Source organism: Trachinotus anak, unplaced genomic scaffold (assembly GCF_046630095.1).
Source record: "Trachinotus anak isolate AG129_WGS33_773 ecotype Australia unplaced genomic scaffold, CSIRO_AGI_Tana_v1 ptg000032l, whole genome shotgun sequence".
NCBI classification, from domain to species: Eukaryota; Metazoa; Chordata; class Actinopteri; order Carangiformes; family Carangidae; genus Trachinotus; species Trachinotus anak.
Genome location: NW_027273883.1, coordinates 19998017 through 20014975, shown reverse-complemented (window position 1 = coordinate 20014975; position 16959 = coordinate 19998017). Strand labels below are relative to the sequence as shown.

Here is a 16959-nt window from a genome sequence, read left to right as displayed (position 1 = left end):
TGTGGCAAGCTGAGCTGCATTTACCATCCTGAACAACATGCTTCTTATCCCTGTGAACCACTGGAGCAACATTATTTTAATGCATTTTATAGTGGGACGAGGGAGAGAGACAGACAGGTGCAATTTAGATTCATAGCTCGCCTCCTCATTGAACTGGCTCTCCACAAACTACACACTGTGTCCCTGCGGCCACTGGATTTATTACCTATTTATCATCACACCAAGGTCACATTCTCAGCGGCACTTGGGTCAGTTACATAGGCTTCCTGGGAAGCATCATGAAAGGTTTTCACTAATGAGGGCTCTTACTACACACCTTCTTTATTAACCTTCTGGTGCCTTAAGGGTTTTCTCTTCTTGTTATCCTGATTGGTCTTTGTAGAATCTCATCTGAAATTTGCCAATATCGTAAAAAACTAGGTTGCCTGTGATAAATCAAATGAATATGCATGCAAAGGGCACCATGTATACATAGCCACATTGCAATCTTACCACATCGAGTAATATTCTGAACACATGTTGTGTATTCATTTAGCCATTGACTGAAGTGTGACCAAATGGCCCTCACGTCCTGCCCATTAAGAGCATTGTCGGTTCTCAGTTCTCATTCCCTGAGCAGCCTGTCAGCCATTGACCGTTGGGTCAGGTAATTATCATTTGTCAGTGAAACCCTTCGATGGGCTGACAAATGGTGATTCCCTCTTACCTGTGAGCTACTTTGTGTAATAACAAACTCACCAAGTTAAGGATGTTGGATAATCTTTTCAAGGAAGAGTGGCAGAGGTTTTTGAACTGGAGGTTATTATCAGTGTCAGCATCATATGTAATTTCAAAGCCCTGTGTGTGCATGTATGCAAAGAATGGTCAGGATGCACATATGGACATGCACATGCGTGTGTGTGTGTGTGTGTGTGTGTGTGTGTGTGTGTGTGTGTGTGTGTGCGCCAAGGTGCATTTACAAACATGCATGTTTACATGTGTGTATGTGTCTCCTTAGGTCCCGTGTGACCTTTATTAGTAGCAGGTTGACTCTATTCAGCTTGGCCAGTGATTAAACCCTTTCATGGCGGGAACTTTCACACCGCTGTGAACTGTGTGAGGTGATTAAAGGCTGCTCAATTTGTAGTCCAGTCCCACTGCCATTCTTCCTCATTGATCTTTTTTAGGCCCTTGAAGTGAGAGCTGCACACAGCAGGCCTCTCTCATTGGAATAAGACAGGATACATCTCTGTTCTGCTCTTTCTGTCTCTCTGCTCTCATGTCAGAAAACATTTCACAGACATGTATCAAATCTAATTACAGCTAAAATTAGCTGCCATGTACGGCTGGTATTTAATAGGGTTTATGTGATTCATTTTGTTGTGTTTACTTTGATTTTGTTGTATGAATTTAATTAGGATCTTTTATGTTTAACCATACGTTTGAATACATATCAAGTAAAATACTGTCAATCACATGTACAGAAATATTTCTATATATGATATATATAAATATAAACTCAAGATGAATATATGGTAGTGCCACAGATGATTTGGGGATTATTGGCTGCCAAATGTGTTCAACATAAGAAGAATTCAGTGTAGATATTTTATTTATTCTTTCTATTAACAAAACTAAGCATCTACAGAAATGCTAGGAGCTCTGTGAGACTGCACTTAAGCACAGCAATACTTTGAACTAGATATAATGATAATCTCAGCATGCTAACTAGGTGCGTATAGTCAGTAAGAGTAAGTATGTGTTTTGTTTCATTTTTTTTTTCTTTTGGAGGGGGGTTTTCTCAGTCCAAGACTGTCCCTTTCTGTCCCTGTCCCAGTGGATGGAGGGAGTTATACAGTCTATAGCATAAATCTTAATCCTCTATCGTGATTTTGGTCCATAAAGTTAAGACTGACTTGTCTTGACTCAATAGAAAAATCTGCCTATTTCAATTCCCCTCAGGAGCACACAGCTTAAACACAAATACAACACTGTTACTAACTGCAGAGAGAGAAGAAACGTCCAGGAGAAAGGTTATTATATCACCAATACTAGATGCCAAAACACTTCCCACAAGGAGTTTCGAGGCTAACAAGCGGTTTCAGGACAAATAGCAAAGGCTGATTGTGGTAATGCTCTAATATCAGATTTGATCAAGCAGCAGATGTCTTTTTTATTGCAAGTCATTACTGCTGTCATACTTATTAGCATATAAATGGCTTCTAGGCCTACTGAGACCTAAAAGTTATTGCATATGTAATTGAACCTGATCTCTGCTCTGTGATTGAGATGTTCCAACACACACACGGCTATGCACAAAAGGTGTTGAGCATATTGTGCTAATGCACAAATGCACTTACACACACATTCAGACAAGTGCTTTTTCTCTGTCCTCTGCTCTAATCTAGTAGCAATCCTTTATTTGTAACACATATATACACAAACAGTGGAAGAGAAAGAGGCAAAGTAAAAAAGAGGAATGAGACGATAGTCATGACGTCTATGATTATGGTGATCATGTTAATGATCATCAATATAAATTTTTGCTCCTTAAACTGTTTCTAACAGTTTGGATTATCATCATACATTGAGTTGAATGGTCTGCTCAAATCCATTATTACACAGATGGAACAATTTAACAAAACTACTGGGTACAAATGCACAGTATGTATCACTTTCTGTCAAAGCATGTCTGCTGTTCATTACAAAGAAAGAATAGAATATTAGTCTTTTATAGAGGATAGTAATTCACTCTGAATTTAAACAGGGTCATGATAGGGTGAGAGCCTTTTATGTCTACCATTCAAATCTGCGTGACAGGCACTTATGACTAAAGCACATCACAGAAATTACTGCTAGAAGCAGAGTAGTCTTTCGTCATGCAGTGGAGTTAACCTCAACCTTAATTTAATTGTGCCTTTATCTCCACTGGCATTTTTGCAGACATTATATCAACAATATCAACAGACTGTCGTCACCATGAAATTTTGAATGAGGCACTGAAACCTTTTGAAGAACAGGATATCTTTTTTAGCTTTACATGGCACTGGATTTTTAAGGCAGTAAACTGAAGATTTCAGCTGTGGATTGAGGTCAAATCCGGAATATAGTCTTAGAAATGACGTACAGGATGTGAGTTGCACATTTGTTATACATTAATATGGAGCCATCCTGTCCTGACCTGAAAGCCTCATCTAAATTTCTAAAAAAAACAACAACAACAACAACTTCCATTCTATTATCCATAAGTGTACATGAATTACAATTAAAATCAACATAAGTTTCACCTTACCGCATGTGAATGTATTAAAGGAAAGAACACCATGCACCTGGTGCCTGGCAGCAGTCAGTACCTACTCGCTCTGGGACTGAACCAGGACAAGACATGTTATAAGGGAATACAATAGTTCCTGTTTGCTTTCTTACTGAGTGTTAGATGAGAATATCCACTCCTGCATCTGTTTGTTAAACATGAAGCTACAGCCAGCAGCTGTTTAGCTTAGCTTAGCACAAAAACTGTTACTAAGCCAAGCGAACCAGCTCTAAAACAAACAAGATACACTGAGGTAATTAGAGAACTTTGGAGGTGTTGGTAGGCAGACTGTGTTACCTGTGGACAGTCAGGCTTGCTCTCTCCCCTGGTTTCCATAATTTACTTTAAATTCTATGCTATGCTAAGCTGGCTTTAACTTCAAATCTAACGTGCAGCCATGAGCGTGGTATCAACCTTCCCATGAAACTCCCAGCGAGAAAAATAAAAACTATTTTGGGGCCTACTGGGGTGTGATTTTAGAAAATATCCATCTACATGACATGTTCCCACTGGACGAAAGGGGCCAGATGTAGAGTATATCAAGTAACCCTCCAGTTAAAAGCTTGAGGGTGATTTGTGCATTTCAGCATCGGCACAGATGAACGAGGCTCCTCACCAAGGCTGTCAGTCTCAGTTGCGAGGGAAGATTAAATTATCACATCCAAGGTTGTGCTCTACATAAAAGAGACACACATACATATCGGTTACACACCCACAAGTGACTGTGTGTGTATGTGCACATGTGTAACCATGCATGTGTCTGTATGGCTGTTTCATATACCAAACATTTGTGTTTTTAATATGAATATATGAGTGGAATCTCTAATAACAAACCTGCATTGCATTACAGTTATTAGTGACCTCAAAATGTACTCAGAAGGAAATAATAAATCTCCATTTGGCTGTTTAGTTGCTTGGCAGGCTGACTTGCTGGCTGGCTGGGAAAACTATGCTGACCTGGGTGCATCCAAATTAGATACTGGCATGGCTGCGTGTATTACACAGTGGGAGTGCTGCTCTGGCTCAGTCGCCCTGCTGCTCTGAATCTGGCCAGTGCTCAGCCCAGCAAACACAATGCAACAGCAGGGACACAGCATCTCCATATTCTCATTAAACTGTAGATAATAACTAGACAAAAGCAGAACCCCGCTATGGATGGATGGATGGGTGAAAATTAAAAGCAGAAATTATCATTCCAACTGAAATCTCATATCGCAGTATCTTTTTTGTTAGCCTGTCTTTACCTTGTCATCATGTTGGTTTTGAAGAGAGGCAAATTAAAGGCTACTGGAAGTGCAAAAATACATTTCAAAATGTAAAGTGAGGGACTGTCACAATTCCACATGGATAGACCACTTTAAAGAGCTTCAATTAAAATTCAGTGACATATAAACAAAGCACATCTGATCAGTGTAGTGGCAAAAGCTGAGGCACATTCATCTATCCACATCAGTCACCAGGCACCCCCCTCGTAAATCAGTTAAAGGGATGAAAGAGCGAAGAGATGGAAAGAATGCCAGAGAGCAACAGAGGGGATGATAGAGAGAGTAAGAGAAGGGAAAGGTAGGAGTGGGGTGAGTGAGACAGAAAGAGGGGAGACAAAGAGAAAAGGAGGAGGTAGAGAATGAGGAGGTGGCTATCATATCCCTCCCTGTCTTTGATCAGTGGTCCATGGGGAACTGAGGCAGTGCAGATAACTGGTCCACAGCTCCTGAGGAACGCAGCTTCACATTCCTCCTTGCTCTTTCCCCGCTTCTGCAAAATCACTTCTAGTCTTTCAGACCAGAGCAGCTGTGAAAACACATCATGGCTTACTACACGCCAGAAAAGACCTGGCTAAAGCACTGCAGTGCCATTGTCCTGTTGGTCCACGTTCAGTGGTGCAGCTCCTCTCGGGGCATGCTCTTTTTTTAATTCTTACCTAATGTTTTCTATCATGTTCTATTTCTGCTGAGACTGAAAATTGTGAATTTCTCTCCCAAAAGGGAGGTCAGAGGTCATGTTTGACAATAGAGCAGCACTGCTGTGACCCTGGGACCCAGTATATTGTTCATCGCCACTTCAGCAGGATAAATGTGTGCCGATGAAGAACCACGACTGCCCAACACCCTAATCTTGCAGACATTACGTTTTTTGGTATTTCAACAGGCATAGCCCATCACTCAGCAGCAGAATCATATGTTAATACAGGGACCTGAGCCATAACCCTCTTTAAATCATGTTCACAGTTCACCAGCCCTGTGCCAAGATGGTTTGTGGTAACCATACAGTGATGGGTAATGCTGCAACTGCTAACAGCCGTCTGTCTTTAAACTCAAACAAACAAAACAACAAACAACAAACACTGGAATATAGAACGATGAGCTAGACAAAACTGTTTGTACATCCTGAGTCGTCTAACCCCAGTGTATATTATTATATATTTCGATTAATTGTTAAGCCCTAATCAAAATAATGCTTCTAATAGTGTAAGAGGGATTTAATTTACACAATTTGTTTAGTCCTTTGTAAATAATAGTTACCTATTAGAGTCAACCCTCAACCTAAAATGCAGGAGAGGCCCTTTAAGTGCTCAGACAAAAAGTGAAATTCAACATCTACAGTTTATATGACAACTGGGCAAACCTCATCCGCTGATGAATATCATGTGATATGATCAAAAGCTCCAGAACAAGCTAAATAGCTCAATGGTTAAATTATTTTACTTTGAGTGAAATTATTTAGTATTTTACCCCTCCTCTAAACATCTGATATGGTTCAACAGGCAAACCAGAAAACTCAGCTCAGAGTCCTCTGTGGTGAAATCTCTACCCACACTCTCTGTCCTCCTTGTGCTGCTCAATCTTGCCTGGATGTGAATGGGTGCAGCGGAAGCCCCGCCCGGCTCGGATGTAGTGGAGGCCAGTGATAACGCACCGTGCGCCGGGGAAGAACGTCACATCATCATCAGCAGTCGTCTCGGTGGGACCGCCGTGCCGCTCTGCCTGGCTCGCAGTCTCCACAGCACCCCTTGTTCCCGTGTATGTGTGTGAGCCACCGCTTCAACACTTCACGACTGGAGACATCTACGGAGAAATTAGCCTGTCGGTGCGGTCGGGAGACTGAGAGATAAGTTTACGGACGAGTGAAGAGGCACGGTTGTAGACGGAGAAGAGAGGCTGCCCGGCTGTCTTTACTTCCAAGCGGCGTTAAAGCTACTTTGATGCGTCCGCTTAGCTAACAAGCTAACTGGGAATGTTTTCAGAAACTAGCCAGGTGGTTAGCTTGCTTTGCTAGCTAAATCGTCTGTAGAAATTCGCTACCTGAATTCAGCAAACAGTCATCATGATACTTTTGTCTTTGTCGCTTAGTGAAATAAATGCGGCAACAGCAGGGGCTGTATCTGGGGCTCCGGTACCCGCTCGGTAGCTAATTTCCAGCAGGGACAATAGTTGACTGTCCAGGCAACAAGTCTGGTACACACTGCTGCTAAACAGGCTCAAGTTTGTGCTCATTTTCTGCGGTGTTGTTATTAGTTACCATGTGGCTCTGGTTAGCTGGAAAGTAATGCCAAGTGTTAAAATGAACGTTTCGGCCAAAGTAAAGGTAGCTTTATACAAAGGAAAGTAGGGTGCTACTTCAGATGCCCAGACCGGGGCTCTCTGTTGCTTAGGAGACGCTGTTAATCGATACAACTGTTGAAGGTGAGACGAGGTGGATGAACATTATAAAATCGCCCACATGCGTTGGATCAGTTCCCTGACCTGTGAAAGGCATCTGAAGCAGGAGGAGGGAGACCTGAGCGCACAGCCCTTGCAGCCCGGGGGAAGATGGCGGAGCGTTCCCGCAGGAGGTGGTGAAGTCAAAACTTGGGGACTTCTTGGATTTATCGCCAGACATCTTATCTCAGATCGTAGGACACATGCAGGCCAAAAAACGGTACTTAATTCTGTTCTCCACCGGTGCCTGCCTCATTCTGCTGTTTTGTTTTGGGGGGATACAAGTCCCGCTATCCAGACGGGGACCCAGCCGGCGTGATGACCGCAGCCTCACCGGTTATCACCCCGGGGCTCGGTGGCGTCGCTTCCAGGGGTACCTGCAGCCTTTCAGCTCCTGGGAGCAAGATCGGCACGATGATCACAATGAACACATATCTCCTAGGCAGAAGAGGGACGCTAACTCAGGCGTTTTCACGGGGAAACGCTGCAGAATGGAGTCATGTTTTGATTTCTCTCTGTGTGAGAGGAACGGATTTAAAGTTTACGTCTACCCCCAGCAGAAAGGGGAAAAGATGTCAGAGAGTTATCAGAACATCTTGTCCTCTATTGAAGGGTCCAGGTTCTATACACCTGACCCAGGACAGGCTTGTCTGTTTGTCCTGAGTCTGGACACGCTCGACCGGGACCAGCTTTCACCCCAGTATGTGCACAACCTGAGGGCAAAAGTCCAGAGCCTTCCTCTGTGGAATGGGGGCAAAAACCACATCATCTTCAACTTATACTCCGGCACCTGGCCAGACTACACGGAGGACCTTGGCTTTGACATTGGCCTTGCCATGTTGGCTAAAGCCAGCATCAGCACCGAGAACTTTCGGCCTAACTTTGATGTTTCGATTCCTCTTTTCTCTAAAGACCACCCTAGGACAGGAGGGGAAAGAGGCTACTTGAAACATAACACCATTCCCCCTTATAGGAAGTACATGCTTGTTTTTAAGGGGAAGAGGTACCTAACTGGAATAGGTTCAGACACTAGGAACGCTTTATATCATGTCCATAACTCAGAGGATGTGGTCCTCCTCACCACCTGTAAGCATGGGAAGGACTGGCAGAAGCACAAGGATGCACGCTGTGATAAAGACAACGCAGAGTATGACAAGTGAGTACCACCCAACTACAGTCACTCAGACATTTAGATTCAGACTGCAGGGGTTAATTTCTGGTTTTGTACTCTGTCTTGTCTCTTCATTTTGACCTTATTTTTGTCAGTATCAAAGTCCACTCTTATCCAACTCTATGGCAAAGAAGGAGTTAAGTGTGGAGGGTTTTGACATAACACTTCTTTTCAGAATATTAGATTTTCAGGTTGGTCTCTGTAACCATGGGCAACTATGATGAACTCACTCAGTAATATATTAAACTGGCAGCGGTCTGTTTTTGTTCATGTCTCAGCAACACATATAACACCATTAATATTTTACATTTTCCTCAAAATATGGCTTTTATCTGTATTTTTCACACGTTGTATTATTATTTATTTCTTTTATTTCTTGTTATTGTTTATGGCTGTATAGATTAAAACTTCACTATTATTGGGATCCAGAGCCTTAAGTCTTGGATGTCATATATATAAATTGTCATTATGCCTCCCAGACATGAGGGAGGGTGATGAGAGTATTGCTGAGCACAACATGGCCAACATGTTAAAATCCCATTGTTCCCATATTTGATTCCAATTTGTTTTGCACTACTGTTTTATTCAGCAGCAGTAGAAACACTTAAATGAACATCAGTGATTTGTTACTTTTCAATTCCTCATATCATATGACTTTATTTACCAAATTACATGTCACAAGACACAGATAAGTAGATTAGCTTTAATATTGGCCATAAAGAGCAGCTGTATTAATGGAATTCAATTGATATCCCCATTTGTCTCTGAATACCTGCTATTCAGCAATGAATAAATATACTCCCTTTCCTCTGGAGAACTCCACCCCACTGCCTCTCAGTGTATTACGAGTTCTGACTCAGTGTAAAAATGTACTCACTCTGCTACCAATTATCATGATGCACAGGATTTATGAGCAAATAGATGAGCCCAAACAACTGAAGGCAATATTGCAAAGCCCCATTGCCTCAAAAAGTTGCTCTGTGATCATCACCCAGTCCTAGAGATAAGCCATACTGCTTTCTGTGCCCAAATCTGATGAGCAAACTGGTGTCTGTCTCCCTGCTTTGGCCAGTGGGATTCATTTCATGTCCCCCCAGACTGTGCTGTGTTGTTACTGGTGACTGTATGGTGCTGGGTGTTTGACTGTGGCTCTTTGGAGTGGATTAGTGGGGACAAAGCACTGGTGCCAGTAAGGGGAAGCCACTCTGGCCCCTGTTTGCTCAGTCATTTCCCAGACAAACCCAACTGCATCAGCCAGGAATGCTCTGGCCCCAGTCCGTGTCCTGCGTGACCCCTCCGTTGTTTGGGGGCCAGCAGTGATTGACCCCCATGTTGTGTCTTTACCATGATGTTGTCAGTTGTTCAGTTTTGGTGACAAACCATTTCATAGTATGTTAAGGGGTCAGCCCTAACACCTGTCTGCAACACGTATTACAGTGAACATGAGTGAGAGTCGTTTTCTTCGTGTCCTTTAAACCATGAGCCTGATATTATGTATTTTCATACCATGAAATCTAAAGTCTTGTCTTAGCATAGATCCTCTCATGTTTGTGTGTTCCTGTGCAGGTAAGTATCAGCTTATGAGGTCCATTCATTGGCTCAGCAGAAGAACACTCTCCATATCACTCTTAAGACGCGAGCTATCTGCTCACTCTCTGCCTCATTCTGCCAGCTGACTGCTCGCTGCCAAGTGCTGCCAGAGAGTGATTTCACACAGTGAGATGGGTGGCATCAGAGCCGTAACCCAAAGGAAAAAATAATCCTTCTGTCATTAAGTAGCATAGGGGGAGAAACAGGCTTTGGATATCTCACTAGCCCTCGCCAGCTTAGCTTCATTGCATGGCTACAAAATGTTCAGTGGTTCTCAGTCAGTACATCCTCAGTAAGCCACACCACTATCAGTCAACAGGCTTTGGCTTGATCCCCAGTCCACTGCCCACTTCCTGTTAAATTATATAAAATGTATTTACTCATTCCTGCCTCGCCTTCTGCCTGTGCCCCAACATTTGAAGCCTTTAAGCCCATAAAACTGATATGGTTACAAAAGGTTCTTGCACTTAAATAGTGAGGAGCATATATTACACACAGTTTTGACAGTCTTCTTCGTCTGAGCCCTTCCTTGACTTTTGCTCTTCCTTAACATATGCATTTGCAGGTCTTACTCACATTATGGCCTTTGCCAGAACCCATCCTGAAATAATTGTGTTCTCAAAGTTTGAGATAAAAAGGCAAAGTTATCATCATACAAATTTCCCACTGTTTGGGAACTTAGAGGAAGCAAGATGTTATACATTTTTAATAAGACGTTTGTTTGGAACGGATCTGGTAAAAATATCTTGAGACTGTTGGGACTCGTTTTTTGCAGTTCATTATCTTTTTTATTTTTGTGTGTGACATAATAGCCCACTCTCTTTTTACTTTCAGTGAACTTTGGTTTCATACCTGTTCTGTTTAAAGGTTGTTCAGGCTGAAATGAATGCTGTCCATCAAACATTATGTTATGCCTTGAAATCTGTATTTTTATAGATCACCTGCCATGATTGCCTGGGTGCAACGTTGATGCCAATGACACATGAATCATATTTCATCCCTTCACAGTCTTTTGTCTGCAGTGACGGATGATTAAAGGATGCTCCAGATGGGATGAGTCTCATGATATCAAGCGTAATCACTCTGAATGAATCTCCAGAAGATGTTTAACACTGACGTGTAGGTGCATGTGGCCTTTACCTGTGCACACTGTGGGTCTTTTTTTTTTTTTTATTAACTTCTTTTTTCTTGGTTTTCTTGCTGTATTGGTCTTTATTAATTAATTGCTTTCTGGGCACTTTTCACCAATACATTGGACCATGAAGATCCTATCGTTACATTAAGCTTTTTATTGTGCACGTTTGGAGTCCAAGTTGGGTTGTGGTTTGCCTTTTTTGGGGGTCAGTCCAAATGGTTAACATTAGGTCTGACACAACTGATTCATCAGACCCCAGAAGCTGAATCATTTTCAGCTGTAATCATACCCAGACCTGCTCTATATCCCTGTCCTGGCACCCAGTTGTGCATGGCTTTCCAAGGGAGTAAGACATGGATGGGCCAGGACGTGGGTGGGACAGTAGTCAAGGAAGGCAGTTGCCAAGGAGATCAATATTTGTTTTTGGGTCATGATTTAACTTTCCAAATGAAAAGTGTCTCTGACTTATACTGTGCTGTAAACAACAAGCTGGCTGGAGTAAGCAGCTTGCAGCATTTTGCACATCAGGAAAATATTAACTGAGCTGAGCTCTTAAAAGTATCTCCTTGGATAAGGCAGCTGTTCCTCAGACAGATTTATACTTGGGTTAAGACATTGACCAATTTGTGAGTTTGTCATTTTAACAGCTGTATGTGTGCAACATTTATGCTTATTCCATACAGAATCATCTTACTTAGATAAAGCACAGAACAATTTATTTGCACCATCTTTGGGTTGCACTGAGTTCTCCATGTAGGTTGACATGTTTGATTGTGACTGAGTTGAGCTGTCTTGTTACACAGCCCTATGGGTCAGACAGTGCAGTCTGTGGTCTAACTGGGTGGAAGTAATAGTTTCTGTGCCTGGCTGTGGCCCTTTGTGCAACAAATCCCTCTTATCCTCTCCCACTGACAACAAGGAAGTTGTGACAGACTGAATGCAGCCTCTCACTATAATTACCATGTAATGGCCATGTCATTTTTGTGTAATAGTCGAGACTTTATGCTCCAGATGTTGGCTTGGTATGTATATGGGGATTTTGATGTACTCTGTATGGACATGTACGCTGTGTTTCGCCTCTCTGATGGGGAGATGTGGTTGCGGGGCAGGCCATTGCATTCTACACTGTACGAGTGTATTTTGTCGGTTGGAGTTTTACTCTATTTTTTTGCTTGTGCTTTATATTTATAACTCTCGTCCAATCTTGTGATAATGTTGTTGTTTAACAGCTTAGATAATGTATTGAAACTAAGATAAACAAAATAATCTAGCCTAAGTCTTGTGTTACTCATACCTCCGGTTGTTTTCTATTAATGGTGATAGGAACTGGGACCAGTCCACGAGCTAAGAGCTCAATTTTTTTATTTATTTTTTGGGTGGGGGTCCTTCAACTCCTTGCTGTGTTGCATGTTTTGCATTGTAAAAAGATCTGGGGCTTGCAGAAGGAATGTGTAAGCCCCAAAGTGTGATTAATCAGTCTCCCTTGGCTAACTGATTATACATATCTTATTTCAGCGGGGTCTGCTGATCAAAGAATAAAAACCCCAAGTTATATGTTGTCCATTTGGCTCGTTTACCTCTCATGTCGCCCCTGTTTCCAGCCAATGTGAAGAGTCAACTTTCTTCTTCCCTCTCCACCACACTCTGTCCTTCATACATCTGCTCTCAGCCACTGTGCACAAGCCTGTGATGCAGCCAAAGGAGAGAAGAAAAGATACAGCAGGAGGCAGGTCAGATGCAGTTTTAACCTCAAACTGAAAGCCTTCTCACAGCTTGTTTCCAATTAAGAGGCCCTGCCAAGCGAGAGAGTATGAGAGGGATAGAGTGAGAGACACAGAAGAGTGGGAGACAAACTGAGAGAGGGAGTTGGAGGGGAAAATAGGAGCACAAAGAGAAAGACCATTGAGAGTCTGAGAAACTGAAAGACCAAGGGAGAAAGCAAAAGCAAGTGAGAAGCAGAAAAGAGGAAAAACACATGCCAGCCATCCAGCAGTGCGAGGTGAGTCCAATAGCTGGCTGGGTGCTGACGTTGGTCTGCTAGGTGTATTTATAGACTTGCAGGGTTTTAATCCTCAATATTGGCCAAAGCCCCTGGCAGAGGGCCGCTAGCCAACTTGATGCAGGCTTTGCAGAGCTCGGGGAAAACGATAATCATTGGGGGAGGAGGGTTGATCTCGGAGTTCCTGCACATTAACAACTATAAATCCTTTTTTTCACAGTCTTGTCTACTGTTTGAACACATTGGGTCGGCAGTTAGCTAGTTGACAGGTGTCTTCTGAATAACTCAATATTTTTTGGTTAACTAGCCAAGTACATCTAAAATCAGTAAATGCTCTACAACAAGCATTTATCAAATAGACTGTCAATACACATTTAAAAACTTGTCTAGCCTTTCTTAAATTAGCTTCATGTAAATCTCCTTCAGGGCCTTGACTCTAAGCAGACCCTGAAGAAATAGCATTGGCAAAGGTGGACTGACTAAATGCTTAGTATAATTTTGTGTCTTCTGTTAAAAGTGGCACTTGAACACACCGTTAGCGCTGTTTGGATGTTTTTGTTTTTTTCTGTTAACCTCTGTTAACAGTGTCCTCTGAGCTGCCATCGGGTGGCTGAGGAGGTGCTGTTGTCACATGTTGGTGTGTTTTTTCTCTGGACTTAAATTGATGTTTTATTCGGAGAAACTGGTAGCTCATTACTCCAGTGGTGTTTCTTTCTGCATTAAGATGATCTCATTGTCCTCAAAGTCAGTTTTGCCAGTCTCCTTTTCTGTTACACTGTGGTGTTTTGCAGACTTCATTACAGAGATGCTATGCAGTGTTTGATGCTGTGACTTCAGTTTATGAAAAGATCCCTTTCTCCAGAAGGCTCCTTCACTTGCCATCCATCATAGCTCAGCTCTGCCAGTAAACTACTACAGTTGGCCCTGCTGGAAAGAGCTAAATAATACAGCAGCCAATGAAGGAGGCTGGTAAACCATAAAACCACTCTGCATGGATTATATGTTTGCTCTTCATCAGCGTGGGCCTAGAATTGACACTTACATGACCACACAATAGTTTTGGAATGGTCAGTATTTTTAAATGCAGTTTCTGATGTATTGTGCTAGGCCAGTTGGTCTATGAAAGTAAAAGTGCAGGTTGTGGAGCAAGTGAGAGGCCCACAGATACCGAAAGAGTGAAGTTGTATGAGAAGGCTCTTTAGGAACTCTGTCTCTCCATTCCCTGAAGTTGCATTAGTCTCTCTACTTGCTCTTGGTCTTTCTACTGTTGCTTATTATCACTTTGTTCTACCTACAACATATTAATTTTATGTTCTCTCTAACATTTTTCTTTACAATGAATAGTTTTAGCTATAAATAGGCATCTATTGCAGAGGAGCTGTTTCTCAATAGTATAATATATTGTAGCCTATCTCACAAACAATATTGAAGTGGTTGTTGGACCACTGTTTGCAATATTTTTGTATCTCCAATGCATTGTGTTGTCAGTTTAACTTATGTTGCTAATTTCACACCTGAATGCAGAATGAATCCAACATGATCTGACAGTTTTTCCTGCTGGCTGTTTGGTTCCTCCTGTTTTGTCTCTGAGGCTGAAAAGCAGGTTCAATCCCACAGAGGAAAATCCTTTTTGCATAATAATCAGCCACAGACAACAATGAGTGGGAATGAGCTCCTCTGAATGCTGTGATTGGGTACAAGTTTCTTATCTTTGTCTGCTAATGTTGATCTGTCATGATGATGATAGACAATGGAACAGGAAATGTACGTCAGTGTGTCGCACTGAACTTTCCTCATGCCTCCATTCTACTTTTATTTTTACCTCTGCCAATTTTCTCAATATTCTTCATTTCCTTTTGGTGAATAGCATGTCTGAGCTTGTCTGAGTTTTCCTTTTTTTTAATTAGAGCAAGAAAAATAGCTTTTGTACTCTTTTTGTTTCAAAGTATATGAATTACGTCAGCCAGAGGATGTGCATAGTGTATCTTCTGGCTTATGTGTGAAAGGGGATTTATTTAGCCTGTAGGTCCTAATGGCCCATGGTCTTGGGTTAGGGGGGTGGAGGGCTCAACTAGATGGATGATGCATATTTTCCTGTAGAGCCTGGGGATTACACACTGCTCGTGTTTAGAGAGCCCATGGTAAGTGATAGCTAAAGAAACAAATGCAGGAAAGCTGATAACTGAGCAACCAGGCTATCACATGACCGCCATTGTTATTGTAAATAACAGTGTCAGGTCATGTAAAAATGACTAAACTAACTCACTCCTAGTGCAGATAGAGGTATATGGGTCTGACCTATCTCGTTAAAGCTCATCTTGTTTACTCACAACATCTTGGGTTTGAGTTAAACTGATGACCTGTGCAGAACGTCGTCTTACCCTCTGTTCTTTCACTTTCTACTATAGCTTTTACTAAAGAATAGACTCTGGATTTTCCCCCCATAAAAATATACAAATTGTGTACATGTGTTTTGTGAGTGTGTGTGTGTATGTCTGCACACACATGCGTATGCTTTATCCCAGAAACTGCAGAAAGTGACTTGTTTCCCACAGGGGCTCAGTCTATTCACCTCTCAATTGATTGCCATCTCATTTTTCACTGCCAGGATTTATAGAGAGGGAGGCTGAGGGTGACCAGAGGGTATTACCATCAGTGTTCACATCCCATCACTCATTAAATACAACCAGTGGCAGCTAGCTCTGCTTCACCTTGACTGCAGCTCTTGGCCAGTGACTCAGTGTGACCTGGTGCAGCCAAATTCCAGAAGAGACGATATCTGGCAACTCGAGCCATTACTGGTCGTCATCTTACTCTTGTGTACTTGAGCATGTGCCTGAATGGTCGCAGTGGTTTTCTGCTCGCTCTCTCTGTCGCTTTCACGCCCTCTCTCTGATTCAAATTCAAATATGCTTTATTTGCTTGAATGGATTTTAGCCGCACTCTCGCTCTCTTTGGAGGCTAGTTGTTCAGGACAGAGGGCAGTGCCATTCGTTGCTCCCTCTCCATCTCGGCTCTTGTCCTGGCTGGATGATGTATGTCTTGTCCTTGGCAGCCATGTGTAGGTGATGTATTCCACTTGGAATGCAGGGAGAGGGGAATAAGGAATGGGATGTCCATGTGCCAGGCACAGAGTGTGGTCCATTCCCGGAAGAGCTTTCCTGACATGTAGAAGCACACATCACCATTTCCTTGCTGCCTGACAGATGTGATAACATTTGGGTGAAATACAGTAGTAAGGCAGGAAGTAGAGGGTGCTGCTAAACAAACGTGGATCTGAGAGGGACAGGGTGTGGACAAAGTGAAGCAGGAATAGAAATGAAACACAAGCAGCACTTTATGGTGATGGGGATGAACAGGGTGACCTTCATGAAGAATTGATCTTAAATCCATTTTTATGGTGTTTGACACTTGGGCCTGATTGGAGAGGTTTTCCCAGACCTCAGGCAGCTTTTTATTGCTGTTGTAGCTGCTGTTGTACTAGAGTGTGGGAAAGTGTCCACCTAAAGCCATTGGTCTGTTTTCTGTAAGCCTGATGTCATTAACTGATGTAAATAATGTGATTGTTTCATCGTGTAAATTTGGACCAAATCTGAAATGACCTTTAGTGACAAAGAATGGGATAAAGAAGCTGAGAAGTGAAAAAGTAGATTTAATATCAATATTTGATAGGTTCCTCTCGTGAATTCATGTTAGGTGCTGCTGGTGGAGCATCAAGGGACAAAGATGTAACTGACTCATCATTCAGCAAGCCAGTATTTGCGTGACTGTGCGGCACGTTTACAGTCCCTTCAAACACTCAGATAAGTTGCTTGCTGGGCATGACGGGGGCTTTCTCAATTATCCCTCATGTACAATGAAATATGTTGTGAGAGCTACATGCAGAATTAAGCAGCACTCTAAAACCACGGCCAGCCAAATCCTACGGGCTTTTAATCCTTCAGTTAGTGTGGAGAGTAGGCCCGCCAAGCCCACAGACAGTTTTCAGTGTCTGTGACTCTAGTCTCTGAGCCACAAAATATTGTTTAATATTTCATGTATTATTTTAGGAGTGGAGGAGGGGATTACTGTACC

At 42.4% G+C, this 16959-nt stretch overlaps 1 protein-coding gene across 1 annotated transcript in view; it reads left to right on the top strand.

Annotated features, from left to right (window-relative positions):
* The first annotated feature begins 6229 nt into the window (after positions 1–6229).
* LOC139613128 (exostosin-1a-like) overlaps positions 6230–16959 on the top strand; it is a 37784-nt gene continuing 27054 nt past the window's right edge. The window contains exon 1 of the mRNA XM_071469489.1: positions 6230–8146. Within this exon, the coding sequence (XP_071325590.1) occupies positions 7194–8146 (953 nt within the window). The 5' untranslated portion in view covers positions 6230–7193. The remainder of the gene's footprint in view (positions 8147–16959) is intronic.